This window comes from Chenopodium album, chromosome 9 (assembly GCF_948465745.1).
Source record: "Chenopodium album chromosome 9, dcCheAlbu1.1, whole genome shotgun sequence".
Lineage (NCBI taxonomy): Eukaryota > Viridiplantae > Streptophyta > Magnoliopsida > Caryophyllales > Amaranthaceae > Chenopodium > Chenopodium album.
Window position 1 is genome coordinate 9410260 of NC_137842.1, and position 19283 is coordinate 9429542.

Below are 19283 nucleotides of genomic sequence, written 5' to 3' on the forward strand. Positions count from 1 at the left end.
TTATTTGGGGATACCTGCTGATTTTGGTTCCTCAAAACAGCAAATTTTTGGTAAGTTGGTGGATAAGGTGAAGGAAAGGCTGACAGCTCGGAACTCGATTTTTCTATCTTATGCTGGTAGACTAACACTGATAAAATCAGTGCTTTCCAATCTAGGAACTTATGTGCTTTTGGTTTTTAAGTGCCCTGCTATCATCTTATAACGCATTAATAGCATTGTTGCTAGATTTTGGTGGCTTGGCAACAAGAGTGGTAAAGGTGTTCATTAGAAAGGGTGGGCTCACCTCACTCAGAGTAAGGACAAGGGTGGTGTTGGCATCCTTGATGCTTGGTTTTTCAACCAAGCGCTTCTGGCCAAGCAAGGATGGCGCATAGTATATGACAGGGACTCTTTAATCAGCCAAGTCTTTAGAGCTAAATATGGTGTTGACCGGCAAACTCTTTTTGAAGAGTCTTGGAGTAGGAAAAGCTTAGGCTCGTGGGGTTGGAATGGTATCAAATGGGGATTACAAGTGTTAAAAAAAGGTTGTTCTTGTGCCATAGGTGATGGGTTCCTCGCAAAAATTCACCATCCCTGGGTCTATGGTGCAACCCCGAAATGGAGATACCAAGGATGCTCTGACAATAGTAGTGTAGCTAAGCTTAGAAAGGATGATGGGAATTGGGACCTGGATGCTTGTAATAATTGGTTTTCTGATGTTTCTGTTAAGAAAATCTGTATTATCAAGCCTATGATTGAGGGATATGAGGACTTGATTACATGGAAAGGTGATAGAAGTGGGAAGTACTCGGTAAGAAGTGGCTACAGATTTCTCTTGCAAAAAAACATCAAAATGACAGGAACACAAATAGTCATGTGAAGCAAAATATTAATTGGAAGGAATTCTGGAACGCTAAAGGAAACCCGAAACAAAAAATCTTTATGTGGAAAATCATGAAGGGTGCTCTTCCTGTGGGCTGTGAAAGGAAAAAGAGAGGTTTAGGAGATGACTACAACTGCAGATTATGTTCTATTGATGATTCACCCAGCAGCAGTCACTTAGAAACAATTGAACACTTGTTTAGGGAATGTAGTTTTGCAAGTCATTTGTGGAAAGGGTGCAGGCTAGGTCTCAATTTTGCCAATCAAGCAGACATTCCCCTAGCTGAGTGGATTTATAATTAGATGAGGATGCTAAACGACAAGAAAAGAAAGTGGAATGAGGAATACAATCTTTTACTTGTTGTGCTTGATTGTATCTGGGAAATCAGAAACAACAAAATTTTCAGGAACATTAATCTGAATTCAAGGTCTGCTACCATTTCCTTGGAAAGAAAAATGAGCTTTCATTACTCCAGATTTCAGAACTCAAAATCTGAAGCTATTATAGACTCTGAGAACTCTGAGTCAGGTTCTCCTGGGTTCGAATATGAGCATGACAAAGAGAAGGTTACTAATTTAGATAAGAGTACACAGCACATAGACAGTATCCAATTGGTTACAGGGGCTGGTTCTTGCAGCACTATCACATTAGGTATATCTCACAACCGAAGGAGTGGAAAGAAAAGAAGATGGGAATGGCTCTTGAAATCTGATGGTGTCACCTTCAAACGGGGGGAAGATCAGCAGCAACAGTAGAACCGTGAAGCTGAACTTCTGAGTGTGATTCTCAGAGGTCTAGAAGAAGCACAAAGATTACAGCTTTGGCACTTGGATATTGAGGTTGCAGACAGGAGAATTCTCAAGTGGATGCAAAGTGATCACACTAGCATACAAGGGGATAGGATGATAAAAAAGAAAATTGATGACATTGTACCTTATTTCCTTATTTTCATTGTATTTCTGTTAGTTTCACTAAGTTTAGGGATTAGTCTCCCTTTTCTCTAGCTGTAAAAAAAAAAAAAAAAGATTAGATTTAAGGTGTATATTCAATTTTTTAGAGTTTAAATAATTACAATCAATCTTGATATAATTTCTATTATAAAAAATGAACACACAAGAATTTAAAAATGAACATCTTTTACAAAATGAGCATTTAGTACACCGAAAATGAATATTAAATACATAAAAAATGAACATATTTTACTAATTTATTTTATCTTTATTTTTCATTAATAATTATCTAAAATGAATTTGAAACTTTATGAAAATCATGTTCATTTTTAATATCCTAAATGTTCATAACGTTTTGTTACATGTTCAATTTTATAAGTGTTCATTTTTTCATACTAAATGTTCATTTTTTAAAGTGTTATATGACGGTTCATTTCTAATATACTAAATGTTCATTTCTTTTTTTGGCATGTTCACTTTTTATTACTAAGTGTTCATTTTTTATCACTGATTTTTTTTTTTTTTTTTTTTTTTTTTTTTTTTTTTTTTTTTTTTTTAACTAAATGTTCATTTTTAAGGTCATGGTCTACCAAATTTATGATTATATGATAATCATGTTCATTTTTAATAAATGTTCATTTTCTTATAACATGTTCACTTTTTAGTATTAAATGTTCATTTTTTACGTGTTCATTTTGTTATTAAATGTTCATTTTTTTTCCATGTTCATATTTTTTAACTAAATACTAAATGTTCATTTTATAGAGCGTGGTGTTGATTTGGGCGGATCGCGGACATGTTGTTTAGGTTATTTGATTTGGGCCGCGTGTTTTGGGCTTGCCCTTGTTGTAGCTAAGACCTATTGCCTTTTACCAACAAGATCAAAATATGGTTTTAAACCAATTTTCTATTTATGCATGGTGTTGAGCAAGTTTGTAAAAAATAGTGGTTGGATTGGTGAAAAAAAAAAAAAAAAAAAAAGGGCTTTAGACAAAGTCGCTTGCTTTACACTTATTACACGGTGGTTAACGTTCCAAATCCGAAAGATCTCAAAATGGTCAAAATAAAGAGATTATTTAAGGTTTAAATCATACGGAGTATTTTGAGAATGCATATGTATGCAGCCCTCTATTTCCACAATTTACAAATTACTGTTTTTTTTTTTTTTGACAAATTAGATTATTTTTTAAGTTTTTTAATGCATCCCAATCAAGAAACATCTAAGTTTGCCAAATATGCATGCTACAGCCTACAGGATCGCACATATGTCAAGTCCAAATGCAACAATGTTAGAGAATTAATTACTTGTAATGCACTAATGCTTATAAGTAATTCTCACAGCAAAGTAAAACAAAGATTATGAAAATCTGTAAAAGTTGGATAAAAAAAAAACCTGGACCAGATATATAGAGACAGTGAAGAGAAAGAGAACTGGAATTAAGATAGAAAAATCGGTTGATGTGGCAGAAAGAATTCATCAACCATGTTTCTAACACGAAGCTACCCAAAGAAATCCAGAAGGATGAACAATCCCTCGCCTCCGCAAAAACAAAGGAATGGGGACTAAGTCTCATCTAACAGTTTGCCTCAGCTGTTCAAAATTTGTACAACAATTTAATACAAGGATGACCCCTAAAATCTACGCATATCTGCAACACAATCACTAGGGTAAATCCAATATAACAGCAATATTGGACGCAAAGGTGGGGAAGAATAATAATCTACACAGGTTACCTAGCATTAATGTAGTATTCTATGCACAATGTGTAGTTATTTCTTCCCTATATCCTTAGAGGCCAAAGGAATACCCATTACCAAACCAGAAAGCACATCATTAGTAAGAACTGAACTAATCTTCCAATCACGATGCTGGTAGAGAGATCAAAAGTGATCAGCATTAGCATGCGGCTACGCTACACATAAAGAATAGTCATTAGCCCTTCCCGAGTTGTGCAAGGTATTCCTTGTCAGCATTTGCAAGTCGATTTTGGAACAGAGACCACTCTTTCTTGCATCTCTCACGGACCTTGATATAAGATCATAGATGAACAAAAGAAATCAGTTTGGAACTTCTAGGGAAAAAGCAGTCAAAGTATAGCATGACTGTAGTAGTTAAAAGATTAACATTACATCTGCTACACAACATATGTGAGCAAACATGTCTACATGATCAATGTGAGCAAAAAGAAACAGAAGAAGAGAGAAATTCACAAGCAGATTAAAGATATTGAAGTACAAGTCCCTACCCCTTGCCATGGAGCCTTGCCATTCTCAGCCTGACCCTGAAAATGGATAGATGCACTACTTAAAAAGAATCACAAAATGATAAAACATTGAATTCAAAGAAAGCTGCAGAATAGCATGTATGTGGGATGAAAGTAAATATACGAGTTTGTGAGATTAAGAACACACTGCAAATGAAGGGAGATCGTTAACAATTTAATAGGGAAGCACCGTCTCCAAAGATTTAAAGCCACTCATGCTTTATTATTATAAATTATAAATATTACTCTAAAAAACACTTGTATGTGAAGTTTCACTTTTAGGACCTCAAAAACCTACGAAGACTTTACATGTTCAAAGCCACTACAAATTCACCGTTACTTATACAAGTTTTGAAAATGTAAAAATCAAGTTAAATCTCATAATTGTGTACAGCCTTTTCATCAAATAAGATTACATTTCTAACATTTTAAAAAAAAAAAAAAATGCAAAACAATCTGTTAATCTTTAAAAGCTATAAAATTGTTTCTGCAGGACACGATGATTTCCAAATACACAAAAAATACTCAGAACCAAGACATCATCTTAAACCATTATAGGACGCCCTATCTCTACTAACTGATAGTACAAGGGTACAGATAGACTTCAATGGATACAATTTTATATACAGTCTGTAAGTACTAAGAACCACCTCAGGTCCCAAGTGACCTCGAATACTTGATAGATAACTTTGCCTCTACCTGATAACTCATTTTCCCCCTCGCAATTGAGTGTAATTTTTTGGAAAAAGAGAGGGAGAGAGAGAGAAAAGAGAGGGGAGTAGCACTTCAGATTTTAAATATGCTATTTAAAGATTTATTTACCTGGTTCCCAAGAGAAGGAATTACTTGATGAACTATCCATTGCTGATCTACAACACCAATTTTCTCATGCGCAGGCTACAGAACAAACAACAAAAAAGTTAAGAATGGAGTACATTATTCGAAATGAAAGATGCAGATCATAAAAACTTTTAGCCAGAATAATGATAGGGCCACTTGGCCAATTCCACAAAAAAGAAAAAAAAATCATAAAAATTATCAAGATAAATATCATTTATAAAGAGCTCAAACTAATAGGGCCTACTTAAAAAAAAAATTATCTGGCATTATTGTCGAGAATCACCAATAAAAAATAAAAAAAAAAAAATTTATAAAAATGATCAGAATTCAGCTATAGAAAGAATTAACGCTATACTTAGCTGCCCAAGTCAAAACACAAGCAAGGAATTACCTTGAAAGTGAGTCAGTGACACACTAATTACATACTAGACAGAAGAAAAAGCAAGTATTACAATATAACTCTCCGAATAGGTAGTGAAAATGAAAATGATATGACAATCAGAAACGAAAGACTTACTTCTACACATCTTCTCAGAGCAAAATCCAGTCCCCACCCATGTACCAAATCATTCTGAAAGCATGATAAGAATGACAATCAATTAGAGATATAAGAACATCAAAATACTCCAACATCGAACTTCAACTGTGAAACATAACACAAAAACTTAGATTCTTCGCATAAATATTCATACAGGATTATGCACATTAAAACCATAGATAATAATTTGCAATAATAAAAAAAAAAAAAAAAAAATGTAAAACGTAAACCAAATACCTGAATCATATGCCACACACAGCGCCAAGCATCCCGAGAAAAAACAGGGGCCATGATTTCCACAAATCTGCAGCATTCCCAGAGCAAAAATACAGTTAAATAGGAAGAGAAAGAATGTGTGGGAATGGTTTACTAATCCCTTTAATCTTTCATGAGATAAGTAATAGGCTTTGAGTGATTTCTTTAACTAGATATGCTTCGGATTATTTTATTCACACAATATTCAATTTTCAGAGATCCATAACATTGCCAATCATGAAAAGTAACTGCAATTAATCAGCAAAACAGAGATTCATTTGCATTAGATATCAATCAAGCAGCTATTAAACATGCAATGAATACTGAAGTATGTGCATGTTAATAAAAGTAGAGTGACCCCAGTTTTGCTTCAAATTATGTGACCCAGCATTAAATCAAGCTATTAAGGTCCTAAAAAACAACCCATAACATGATACAAGGATTATTTCTTTTCTTTTTTTTTTTTTCTTTTTTTTTTCTTTTTTTTTTTTAATTTTTATCTTTCTATTTTACTTCAGCCTCCTTTTCCCACTATTTTGTCAAATGTCATAAGCGCGCAAGGAACAGAAGAACATACGCAGCACAAGGAGGCAAGTGTGGGTTGGAGCACCAGCCTGGTTTCTCCTCAGTATCCCTAGTGCAAAAAAAAAACAATTTGGTCACATGAGAGGAAAAGGATTACTGATGTCAACTGCATAACTTAAAATAGAAGGCATACTTGTGAACTTCTCTATCCCCTCTCCTCTTAGTCATCTCCCATGTCAAACCATTATTAGGCTCAAGACCAGGTTGAGAAATCTCCAAGCCATACTTCTTCACCAATTGAATATACCTAATAAAAAATTGAACAAGAAAAAGTTGTCTTAGAAATTAAAATCATAATAAAACCAAATCAATTGAAAATTTTCAACTTACTTCTCAGCATTGAAATGTTCAACACCAAGATCTTCATCCCAGATAAAGATATAGTCATAAGCAGCAACAACATCAGGGTGGAGAAATCTCTTCGCATACCACCTGCAGATTATTTAAGTGAGAGACAGAACAAGGTGACCACGTCAAATATAAGCAGCACAATAAGCTGTATGTCTAAATCATATTACATCACTATGTTACAAGCTTACAACAGAAATTACATATTCTTTGCACCTAATGCTAACAAATATTCCCGAAAACCATTGGAAAAAGAAAAAGGTCAGAAATGCCTGCCAATTTGGAGATAAGTCCTGACAAATTAGATGGATAAGAACCATTGATCCCCAAGTCTTTACAAAAATCATGCCTTGCATGTCACAAGCTCAACAAAGCTTATTTTTTATGGAACAGAATACAAATTAAGATCAAGGAAAATGGAAATATGATACAAAAAGGAGCGCCAAAACCAAGAGTAAAACAGAATATATAATGGGGAGAAAATTTACTTCATTGTTCTAATCATGTTACAAAGTGTGCACTCAAGGCAATCAAAATTCAGGACTACTTAGTCATTTTAACCATGCATGAATCTAAAAGTATCAACTCTTATCAGCTTTCAGCATTGTTTCAAATAGATTTCATACAGCTGAAGCATTTGTGAGAGAAATCAGATTGACTAAATGGGCTGTTGTATTCACAAAAAAATTGACAAAACTAGTACTCCATATATAAACATCATTTATACTTCTATCACTCCATGGATTGTGTTATAGGAACAACATTTACCATTATCCGTTTCTACAGAACTAGGCTATTAGCTATACATAGCAAGAGTTGTAAGAAGGATTCAAACCATTTTGTTTGCTTTGGAGCACTGACATGGATAGCTTTTTTGGACCATTCAAACTCATCCCATTCAGTAACTTTGCCATCATAGTGGAAGAGCAAAATTTGGAAATCGTCAGAGAACTGCAACACAGTGTCAAACTCATATCATGTCCTTGAATATAATTTTATACTTTCAGTGGTATTCTAGAAGAAGCTAACATTTCAATACCTTCTTTACAGCTTTATTAATGTTGTCCCTCTGAGCTAATCCAACAGTGAAAGTTACCAAGTATTTTGGCTTCTTTTTCAAATCCTGCAGGTAAAAGCGATACAATAATGAAAAAAGAGAAGTTTTTTTGCAAAAACGAAGGGAAAGGAAAGGGTAGTTTCAATATTTTCTTCAAAATCAATCAACATATCTCAAAAAAAGAGAAAAGGGTGGGGGGTGGGGGTGGGGGGGGGGGGGGGGTTGTTATCAAATTAAGACATAACAACAATTCCTAATGCATAAGTTTGTATGCTATTAGTAAAGAGCAAAAAAAAAAAATGACAGTCCAGACACTAAGAAACAATTTGAGTGAAAAGTGCACACAGAAATTGCAAGAACATCCTTCAAACCAACAGTCTGCCTTTTTTCCTTTAGATAAAGTATACATTACATCAATGAGACCAGGTCATTAATGCAAAATAAGTAGATAACAGACTTTGAGAACTATTTGAAAAAAAATTGAGATCCTGAGAAGTTAAATCAACTTATTTAGATTTCAATTGCTTTTCTGTCTCAAGGTTTTCTGCAGCTTTGCCCTCAGACAGAGAAATTTAATTCAATGAAAAATATATGGGAATTTAGCAAGGTTCCTTTATTATGAACTTATGCAATGTTTCAGCCTCAGAATTGAGGGAGTATCAGTCAGATACTTAGAAACACTCAACAGCACTAATATAGGTATTTGTTGAGTCAACAGAAGTATACCTCACTCGGTTCACCCCACAGTCTTCGAAGAAAAAAATCACTTTCTCCTACTACAATTCCTGGAGGTAACATCTCAGCACCACGCGGATTGGTCGGTACATATATCTGAAAGAATACCAGTAAAATGTTACCAGCCAAAGAATAAAGCAAGTTTCACAACAATAACAATCATACTTTAATTCAGGCACGATATGATATTTGGTGAGGCTACAAGTCTACAACAGATCTGGAACTCCTTCGATAAAAGCTCTTACTATAAAATTAAAAAATTAAAAAATCAACTCTACAACTTTATCCATCAAAAGTCATAACAAATACTGTCTATGACATAGGCAAAGCTACAATAAAGGGCAGAAAAGTGAAGATAATATGTTGATCAACTGCCATGGTCTCCATATACAATAGCACTGCAATAAGAATAAAGCTAAAAAAATTGCAATAAAAATTTGAAACATAAGTCCTGATTGTTTTTGTTATCAAAATTTGATTCTATTTATATACTGGGAAAATGTACTCCCTCGACCCTCAGTTTTCTTTTGTTTGTCTCATTTGGAATTTTGAGAGATTCCAATGGAAATGGAATCTAACACTTCAAAAGTTTTCATTACCTCAAAATATAGTCATATGGAATCTTGTAGATTCATCTTTTATTTCTATTTGTCAAAAATGCAATTTTACAAGAATTTTGAAGGATATTAAATTACAATATTACATTTAAACTATGCAAAAGAAACTAGTACAAACATAAATCAATGAAGAGAGTAACAGTTTTTTGCTATAAATGATGGTGGGTCGAAAAACAGAACTCTCAAAAAACCTTAATGCAGACTATATACATTCTTCTTGTTGATTAAAAATAAAGATATGATATTTTCATGTAGTTATGCAATCATGATACAGCATATAATTGGACAACAAAAGCTTCTAGTCAGGCATTTCGTGTATTAATATGATGCAGAAATTTAAACAATGCCAGCCTAAATTAATATGTTTGAAACTATGATAACTTAACAAACACCCAAGCAACCCAAATATAAGGCACACAACAATATAAAAACATTATCATATTATTGAATTTCAGATTAGGACCAACTGGAATTCTGGAAATCCCTTATTTCAACACAACAAAGGGTCAAAGGCAAAATAGGAAGTTCATTTAAAGCATTGTAAAATATCTAAAAAATAAAATAAAATAAGTAGTGGCAATTGGTAAAAACCATCAATAGAATTTATTCAAGTTTCTAAGATAGCTAGCAAAGGTAAGAAAACAATGAAAAAAAACACGCGATTCGAAACACGAAAAACGATTAATGACATACCTTAGGGATTGTCAATGATGCAAGATCTTCAAGAGACTTCGCGGAACTTTTAGAAATTCCATCAAAAGAGGAAATAAGTCTTGAAGATAATTTAATCTGAAACCCAAATCATAGCTCAATCATAACTTATTAAATTTTTTTTTTTTTAAAAAAAACAGCATAATTCAAAATTCCGATCGAAATTATTAAATTAAACTAAATGCTAGTAACATTTTTCATTTATTTGGAACCCAAATCATGGAAAACTGAAAAATTAATTACAAAATAAATCAATGTACCTTATCAGAAACTGAAGGAAATGAAACTCCAATGAAGAACCCAAAAACAACACCTAGAATAGTAGTCATTACAAGCCTTGCGCTATAATTCGATCGTTTCGAAACCCCACTAAAAACATAATCAAACGAATAAGATCAACAAAAATAGCCGATTAATCACTACAAAAAAAGCCCAGAAATTTCCCAGAAAAATTTCAAACCTGCGAAGAGGTGGGCCCATTTTATTATGCATTAATCTTCCCCAGAATCAAAAACTAAACTTCGAGCACATTCAACAAGAGAATCAAGACGTCCGCCGTTCGCCGGAGTACCAAATCGCTGTAATCGGCGATCTAGTACTCAAACTCAAGGCGATCAATTGACAAAATTTCAAATTGAAAAAGCGGCAAAAACCCTAAATCTTTCCAATTGAGAAAAATTAAAATTGGAATTGAATTGGGGAAAATCAATGAAAATTAATCGAAGTGGAAAAGATTAGCGTTGATGAAATAGGTTATATCAACCTAGATCTTGTCAAAAAAAAAAAATTGAAATATTAACAGTGTTGAGAATCTGATATGATTTAACTAAGGTTTTTTTTTTTTTTGAAGGAAATATGATTTAACTAAGGTTTTTGGGTGAAAAAAATAAAAACAAAAAAAAATTGTAAATTTCTGGGTTTTTATTTTTATTTTTTTTAATTTTGTGTTTTAATTTTATTTAGAATATGTGAAAACAAAAAAAAAAAAAAAAAAAAAAAAATAGGAATTTTATTATGATTGGTGTCGGCCAACCAAGATATGGCACATAAGAAGGCATATGAAGGTGGGAACCACGTACGTGGCACTACGTTGTTGAACTAACCCCCACCCACATGAGTGCAACATTTTATTGACCTGTCGGATTTTTGGATCTTTACACCCTTTTTCTCTTTCTTCCTTTCTTTATTGTGCCCTCCTTTTTTTTAAATACAAGTATGAAAACAATTATAGTCCGTACAAGATGGATAGATGGTGTCGCGGTTAATAATGATGTAGACGAGATTTGATTCGAGATATTTGGGTTTATGTACAATTAAAGTTAGTAATAGAATCAATTGAATTGACTGTTGGTGAAGTGGTAATAAGGCTGCACTTGGTGGAAGAACCCCGAATCCAAATTAGTGTAAAGGGTGAAGCGGGAGAAACACCAAAATAAAGTTAGTAATGAAAACAATAAAGTGATGCAAATCGTACGAGATTTGATTCGAGCGTTTCGGGTTATAAGTATATAAGTGTAGTTAAAGTTTCATGAAAACAAGAAAGTGTTACATAACCATATAAATGTAGTAGAGATTTGAAATTTTAAATTTTTAAGTTTGAGAAAAATTAGCTGAAACAATGTTTATGTTTGGTTTGAGGATACTAGATTATAACCATTAATTGCAAATACTCTTCATTTTTTAATGATTGACATTAAAGTGAAAGTATTGTGTAGAACGGACTCACGTGAATCCGGTCATACAAACAGAAAAAAAAAAATAAAAAATTTTAATTGTCATAAATTAGATAATATTCATAATAATGGTCAGATATTAAGTTATAAATATAAGATATTAGATTAAAAGTAACAGAATTTTGATAATAATGGTTAAATATTACGAGTAGATTATAGTTATCAAATATTAGATTATACGTGTCAAGGTATTAGGTTTTAATTTTCAAAAATTAGATTATAATTATCACATATTAGATTATATTTATCATATAATAGATTGTAATTGTCACAAATTAGATTATAATTATCAGATATTAGATTATAAGTGTAAGAAATTAAATTATTATAGTCAAATATTGGTTTATAAGTATGGTGTTGCATCACACATTTGCACGGGTTTTAACATTACTAAACTAGACCTTGTTAATAATTAAAATTCATCATGATTTGGAATGATTTATAGAGTAATTAAGGGCATGTTTGCTTCGGATGAAAACAGCTAAGCTGAATTGAATTGAACCGAACCAAACTGAATTGAATTGAATTAAGCTGAAAAGAATATTTTATTAGAGAAGGAAATTAGGATTGAATTGAATTGAATTGAGTTAAAAAGAATATTTAATAAGAGAAAGAAATTAGGAACTAGTTGTGTTCTTTCTATTTCCTATCTCGAGACTTATTTAGGTGGGGAAGTGGGGTGCGTTGATAATCTTCGATGACATCCTTATGCCTTATCTGTACACATACGTACATATAAAATAGACCATGTTTAGTTCACCTTAGTTTTACTTATTTCAGAAAAAATAAGTTTAGAACAGAAAATATAAGTACAAATCAGATCATCGTTCTATGTGCAGTTTTTTATCGCTAAATATCTTTAATTTCGTAATGAAAATCATATATTAATAAAGTACACATTATCACGAATCTAACAAGACCCCACTTGATATATTTTTTCCGCATAGATTATCGTATATATAAGGTCAAAGTTTGGTCAAATTTGACATTCAGATCAGATCATATAAGTTAAGATAAGCAAAAATAAGGTGCACCAAAGAAGCCCTTATTCTAAACATTATGAATAATCTCTATATATAAGCTAATAGCCTAATAGGGAAGTTGGTATTCACTCCAAATGACACTTTTACACTTGGATCGTATAATCTAAATTTAAGACTTTTACAAAACTAATAAAGGAGACTATAAAACTAATAAAGGAGATTACAATCACAAATCCTAATGTCTGTAAGAACTACAACACGTGGAACTTGGCCCTTGAGCATCCAAACCTCCATGATATCGTTGAGGTCTCAGCTTCAATTACAAGCCCCTTACTCTGGATCGCCCTACCAGCAAGTCAAACAAACATGTACACATTTTATGCATACAGAAATCTGAACCCTTCTATTTTGACATATGTATGCGTACGCTGATAGCCAAATGTCTATTAAAAACTTGACTGCATTTGCATATTAAGACAATGATTTGTTCGTAATGTAAAGAGTTCTGATATCTGTTAATTTGAACATATGGTGATGATTCGACATCAAGTCAATAGTCATGAAAACAAGTTTCTGAAACTGCACCCCTATTTCACATCACATCAGTTTCCAAAATTTCTGTTTGTTAACTGTACCACACTAGACTCTTCTGGGTGTTGCTGCAGTCAAGGCAAACTAGAAATGTGCAGACGGAGATTGCAACTTCTCAACTTGCTTCTCTAAGAAATAATAGGCACAAACAGAATTTACAACTTCTCAGCTTCAAAAGGGACAAACAGGATTTACATCTTCTCAGCTTTCAAAAGGGACAAACAGGATTTACAGCTTCACAAAAATGAAAGGTACACATCCTTCTCAACTTGCTTGTTTCTCATTCTCCTTGCAAATCTTTCCTATCACCTGCTTAATGGAGTACAAAGTATCGTCAGAACCTACCTAGAATTTTCCATTTAAGTATTTTTCCCTTTTAAGTCTTTAATATAAACCACTACAGACCCACTAGATACCTTTTTATGCATATAAGGCTATAACACCATGAGCCAGTTTAAAATAAATTAGACTATAACAGATTAACAGTTTAAATTTAGATAAACTTATATGCAATGAGAGAACGGATTAACTAATATTGCACCATGAAAAAAAAATGGCACACACACAACTTACATCATGCATATCCTCTTCCAGTTTGGCTACTCTCCTTGAAAGATAATCTGCTTCATGTTGTTCTGTCGAAACCTGCAAGTAAATGGATCTTAGTGTGGAAAAGCTATAGTTATAAGCTTAGAGTTTTAGTAGCTATCAAGTATAACACATGGAGTTATGAAAGTGCCAAGAAACCATGAATTTTACCTTATCCTCAATAGATTGAAAAGTAAGTTTAAGTTCATCCTCATTTGTCAACAGCTCTTCAACTTGTGCCTTAAATTTGTCTCGCTCATCAGTCATCAGCTTGAGCTTGTTTGTCTATAATAAGCAGATTAATACTTCCTCCGTGTCAAATAAGTTGCAATAAACTTCTCAAAACTGATTCCAAGACAAAAATTTTTGCTGAGCGTTTAATGGAGAAAGAAAGATAGGGACAAAGAATTTCCAAATAAAGAAATAAAACATTGTTGCAACTTATATGAAATTTTTAGAAATCACATGTTATGCATCAATATCAGTAGGCTAAGGGTATTTTAGGATGTTTTAATAATTTAGATACTAGAAGAACATGAGATGGTAGTTGATGGGGTGGAAAGAGAAGACATAAGTAAGAAGCTTCCATTAAGATCAGAGGATGACAAAGGAAAATAACGAAGTGGTGAAACTTTTCTGTTTCGTCGCCAACGACAACATAGGCAGAGGCGAGTTTGAAGGTCCACCCAGGAGACCATTTGTAACAGGGTTAATGGAAGCGAAATTAACCTAATTTTGGGCCAAGAAGGTGGAGCTGGTTGTGGATCGGGTGGTGGGCCCAGCGTTTTCGATGGAGGTGGCAAGCTCAAGGGAGGCAGTGATAGGACTTTGGTTGAGGAAGGATATGGTGACTTTGCAGGCGGTTATACACGCGGTGTAGGTGTTGGATATAGCAGGGAACATGGTGGATAATTCGCCGGTGTGAAAATCAGTGATTGGACTGTTTGTTTTAGAAGGTGACCCGAAAGGAGGCTTGTTGGCTGCAGGTAGTGGCTACGGTGGAGGTGTTCTCAGCGAACTTGTAAAACCTTCAAAAGGTGGCATAAAAGATAATTTTAGTTCCCTGGACCCACATCAGCCACGTGCCTTTAATTTTGAAATTGGAAGTTAGGAGAAGCAGAATTTTCACAAACTTCACTTACTAGGCACGAGCATAAAGATGATACAACGTTATTGGTAAAGCCCAAAATTATCCATTATGATGTGGCAACTAGTATATCTGGGCTGATTCAATCTCGGCCCAATTTACCCAACCGTCCCACATATCTCATAAATCAGCCCCATCCAATATCTTTTAATTTCCATTTTCACCCTTTCATCTTGTCACCCATCCATTTTCAACACCCAATATTCCAATTCAACCAGGAAGCCCACAAAATTTACAATCCAATGCTCTAACCCATTGTTCCAAACCCATGTCTACTTTTTCCCATTCGATACACTTCACAAACCCAATTTTACAAAGCACTCTCCCCATTAATCAACTGAACACCTTATTGTACCATCACCCTAACCCACTTTCAAAGTCAAATTGCACTTACAACTTCTTCATCCAACCAGAACACACTGACAACCTCTTGTTACTTGCAACTGTTGCAAGTTTACTTCCCCATAGCTACACTACAAGAGGAAGTGAAATTGTGGAGGCCTTTCATGGACATCAAATCCCATTCTTGGCTCGGCTGTGAATGTAGAGCCAATTACAACCCACCTTGAGGACAAGGTGGAAGTTTGGGCAACGGGTATTGTTATGCATCAATATTAGTAGACTAAGGGTATTTTAGGAAGTTTTAATATTTAGATACTAGAAGGTTCTAGAGTTGTTAACTAGGTTATCCTTATATATAGACCTAAGGAAGAGAAGATCACATAGGATGATGAATGATGAAAGTTTGATGTTATGTTGTGTATTATTAGAGTTGTATTATCTTCTTCTCTTGTATTATTCCATATCATTATCAATACTAGTCCATTTTTCCTTATTTAGTCCAGCTTAATCATATTAATCACAGCCCCGAAGTCAGTTCATAACATTAAATAAGATGCAACTAATTTTATACGCAGTGAGTCGCTACTTACTCTTTCCCCTAAACAGATTTAAATAGTCAAAAGGATATAGGTTTTTACTTACCAGCTCGTCCAGCTCAGCATCACGGATGCCGATCTCGTCGGCCAAAGTGTCCTGAACTCGAAGTGCCTCCCTTAGCTTAAATATATTAAAACAAAAAAAAAAAAAAAAAAAAAATTAACACTTAATGTTGCATATTTTTCTTTTAAATTGTTAAAATATATAAAATAATTTAATTGTTCAGAATAGAAAATTTACTCTTTTCAGGAGAGTTGCATTCAGATTCTTCATCTCTATTATCGACTGCAATAAACGTACAGATCAAATTAATTGTGCAATTTTTAAAATTAAAAACTATCTAACTAATTATACAAGTTAATTACCCTTTCAAGCTCCATGCTTTTCTGTTGTAACCTTTGCACCTGCAATAAGAGAAAGATCATTTTATTAGTGCAAATTAAGACTCTTTAGAAACTTGAATGAAATAATTTAGCAACCAAAATATGGAGTATAAAACAATCAGATAACAAATTTCAATTTGACATATCTCTCTCACTCTTTCTGATGAGATGGATTGGTGTGCAACTTTTTCACTAACTATGCACAGTTTTCTTTACACTACTACAAAAGGTTGAAAATCCAACACTTAATTAACAATGGTTCCTTCTCCATCCGTTGTTTTAAGGGGTTCTTATAATTTTTACTGATTTAAACAAACATACAACAATGGTTAAGAATAAATGGGTCTCGTAAATGAACAATTAATTGTGTAAAAACAAATGAAAAACAAAAAAAATAGAAAAAGAAAAAGAGTCTTCCTGGTTCTCACTACTATTCTGTTTTCAAACTTATATAGATTAGGTTTCTTCCCTAATTCTCCTAAATTCTACACCGTTCCTCTACTTTTGTTTTTCTCATGATGTGTTGCTCTCATCATTTCTCAATATATCGATTTTCTTCCAATCCGAGTCACTTACATCATATTGGAGGGTTATTAAATTTCAATTACACCAAGAATTTTTGAAAGGGTAAATTTTTCTTGATAATTTAACTACCAAGTGCTGATGCTATCATGGTTATTAAATTTCAGCTTTAGCTCCAATCTTTTAGTTTAAGCGCCTTGTAGAGTTTGTCTCTTTGTAGTGTTTGAACTGATCCGTAATTCAATTTCTCTTGACTGGCTAGGCCTCAAACTAGAGCTATAAGTATGACTACTTGTTCATGTTAATATGCTTGTTCGTTAATGAAAGCAAAAATGAAATTTAGAGGACAATTTTAAGATATGTAGCAGGACACAATTTTGGCTAAAGACGTGTATTATTATTATTGGAGTCAGTCATGGTACTTAGCAAGGGTAATTATTTCCACCTGTGTAAATTAGACATGGCTACTAGAGTGGCACATGATGAGTAAGCGTCCCAGGTGTGGGATTAAACTACTTTTATGAAAATTTTGCATGCTTTTAGTCTAAAGTGATGTCTCAATTGTCTAAAGTAAATTACTTGTAGGTTTGCTGTCATGAACTTGGTTAATGGTTTACATAGACAAAACTATTGTAATTAGATAAACAATAAAAGAGGAAAATGGAATTGTGTTTATGTTTACCCCAAATTGTTTGCTCAGCTATTTTTAATGGTTTTTATTTAATACATAGACAAAACTATTGTAATTAGATAAACAATAAAAGAGGAAAATGGAATTGTATTTATGTTTACCCCAAATTGTTTGCTCAGCTATTTTTAATGGTTTTTATTTAAGCCCCAAATCTGTAAACTGATTGCAATTTTATTATTATTCAATTGTCGGGAAAAATATGACCTGGCACATTATGAAATATACCACTTAAGCACGTTCCACAATGAAACTACCAGGTACGCCAGAAAACTTACCCACACATGAATGGGTATCCAAAGTCTCTTCTAGAGAAAGAAGAGGCTTGAAAGCGTTGGAGTGCTATGGACAGCCTTCTTCGGATATATAATTTTCAAAACAATGAAAATAATCATCATTGCTAAACTAAAACGAGACTTGAGCAAAGTTAAGTCTTCGCCAACTCTCAATTTAACAAAAATAGACAAAGCAATCTTCAACCAAAAGTACTTATAACTTCACTTACCACACACCCTAAACCTTAACGGACAAAGAGATGGGGGAATCCTTGACCTTTCGATTCCCTCTTGTCTCTTCCATTCTTAAAGGTCCCAAGGTAAGGTAAAACAGAAAGGTAAAAACCTCAAGGCCCCCTACACAATAACTGATCAATTCCAGAACCTTAGACAAACTGGAGTCAACAGAACCATCTCTAGCATCTTGGTAAGATTTAAAGCTAGAGATGGATAAAACCTGCCCATGAACAGTCAAGAAACAGGTTGCATTCGCCCAAGAGTTACTCACAAAGACCCCCTTCGATCCTAGACTTAGACACCTAAACCCTAAATCAACATCCCCTGCAACCCTTACCCATGACTCGAACACAAACTGACCACTAATAACCGAGACCACAAGTCGGACATCACAGCTAAACTTAGACACCTAAATCCTAAATCAACATCCCCTGCAACCCTTACCCATGACTCGAACACAAACTGACCACGAATAACCGAGACCGCAAGTCGGACATCACAGCTAAACTTAGACACCTAAATCCTAAATCAACATCCCCTGCAACCCTTACCCATGACTCGAACACAAACTGACCACTAATAACCGAGACCGCAAATCGGACATCACAGCTAAACCCAGCATAAGAAAGCCAAGAAATTCCTCAAACAAACACCAAGACTATGCAGTAGAAGACAGAGATTAACTGACTTTGAGTAAACATAATTAAATTAGGACAACATATAGCAAGAACTTAAAAAAGGAAGTAATGAAGATGAAAGAAAATAAAAAGAAATGGGATACACAAAACCCTAAATTTGCTGACAATAATGGAATTCTTGAATCAATAATTAATATAAAATCCATAAATCAATAATGGAATTCGAGAATCAAACATACCTCAGTCAGTTCAGCAACCTTGTCGGAAAGAATTGGTTCGTCCTCAGGCAAGGGCAAGTATATCGGCGTTAAATTCACAGCCGGAAAACCAACTATTTTCCTCTTTTGCCTCATAAAATAATTGCGATTGACCTTAGCTGGATATAGCAAATGCTTCTCCTTCCACAGGCCTTGATCCCTCAAGCATTTAGCAGCCTGTAACCCTTCTTTTGTATACACGATCAAATCAGTGATTTGTTCTTGATCCCCCATTAATGATTTCAGAAGCTCTTTCTTCTTCGATTCAAAAGTTGTGGTTAAAGTTGCATAAGATTGAAACAACTTCATTTTTTCAGAATCGGAAAGGGTTTTCGCCATTGTTGTGGTTGAGAGAGATTTTGACAGAGACAATCTCTCACTGTTCCTGATAAAAATTCTAAGCAAAGAAAACAGAAAATATTGAGAGAAAATGAAGAACAGTCTAAGGTTAAGCAGAGAGATTTTATTGAAGATATTTTTGTGAAAATCCTGGTTAATATGTCTGATAAACGAGGGACGTTTATATGAGGGTGTAAACGT

General features: G+C 33.7%; 2 protein-coding genes across 3 annotated transcripts; both read right to left on the reverse strand.

Annotated features, from left to right (window-relative positions):
• Positions 1 to 3228: 3228 nt before the first annotated feature.
• Positions 3229 to 10619, reverse strand: LOC145558371 (uncharacterized). The gene is made up of 14 exons (XM_081619594.1): positions 10223 to 10619; positions 10023 to 10131; positions 9745 to 9840; positions 8426 to 8530; positions 7682 to 7765; positions 7478 to 7593; positions 6625 to 6726; positions 6428 to 6541; positions 6287 to 6343; positions 5692 to 5758; positions 5434 to 5487; positions 4899 to 4973; positions 4059 to 4094; positions 3229 to 3838 (listed from the first exon to the last, which is right to left on the reverse strand). The coding sequence occupies exons 1-14, from the start codon at positions 10252 to 10254 to the stop codon at positions 3746 to 3748; spliced, it is 1140 nt and encodes a 379-aa protein (XP_081475720.1). The 5' UTR covers positions 10255 to 10619; the 3' UTR covers positions 3229 to 3745.
• Positions 10620 to 12540: 1921 nt separating this feature from the next.
• LOC145559531 (uncharacterized) lies at positions 12541 to 19188 on the reverse strand. 2 transcript variants are annotated; one of them, XM_081620947.1, is made up of 7 exons: positions 18726 to 19188; positions 16109 to 16147; positions 15984 to 16028; positions 15789 to 15863; positions 13829 to 13942; positions 13643 to 13714; positions 12541 to 13378 (listed from the first exon to the last, which is right to left on the reverse strand). In XM_081620947.1, the coding sequence occupies exons 1-7, from the start codon at positions 19080 to 19082 to the stop codon at positions 13334 to 13336; spliced, it is 747 nt and encodes a 248-aa protein (XP_081477073.1). In that variant the 5' UTR covers positions 19083 to 19188; the 3' UTR covers positions 12541 to 13333. The 2 variants fall into 2 exon arrangements, with proteins under 2 accessions (XP_081477073.1, XP_081477072.1); XM_081620946.1 differs by having other exon boundaries at positions 12541 to 13381.
• Positions 19189 to 19283: the final 95 nt, after the last annotated feature.

Coding starts and splice junctions, on each gene's coding strand:
- LOC145558371 (XM_081619594.1), bottom strand. CDS start 10,254: ATGCATAATAAAATGGGCCCACCTCTTCGCAG. Junction 7,766..8,425: donor TGTGGGGTGAACCGAGTGAG/GTATACTTCTGT, acceptor TTTTACCTGCAG/GATTTGAAAAAGAAGCCAAA. Junction 6,727..7,477: donor GCTCCAAAGCAAACAAAATG/GTTTGAATCCTT, acceptor AATAATCTGCAG/GTGGTATGCGAAGAGATTTC.
- LOC145559531 (XM_081620946.1), bottom strand. CDS start 19,082: ATGGCGAAAACCCTTTCCGATTCTGAAAAAATGAAGTTGTTTCAATCT. Junction 16,148..18,725: donor AGGTTGCTGAACTGACTGAG/GTATGTTTGATT, acceptor CTCTTATTGCAG/GTGCAAAGGTTACAACAGAA. Junction 13,943..15,788: donor ATGCTGAGCTGGACGAGCTG/GTAAGTAAAAAC, acceptor TGCTTATTATAG/ACAAACAAGCTCAAGCTGAT.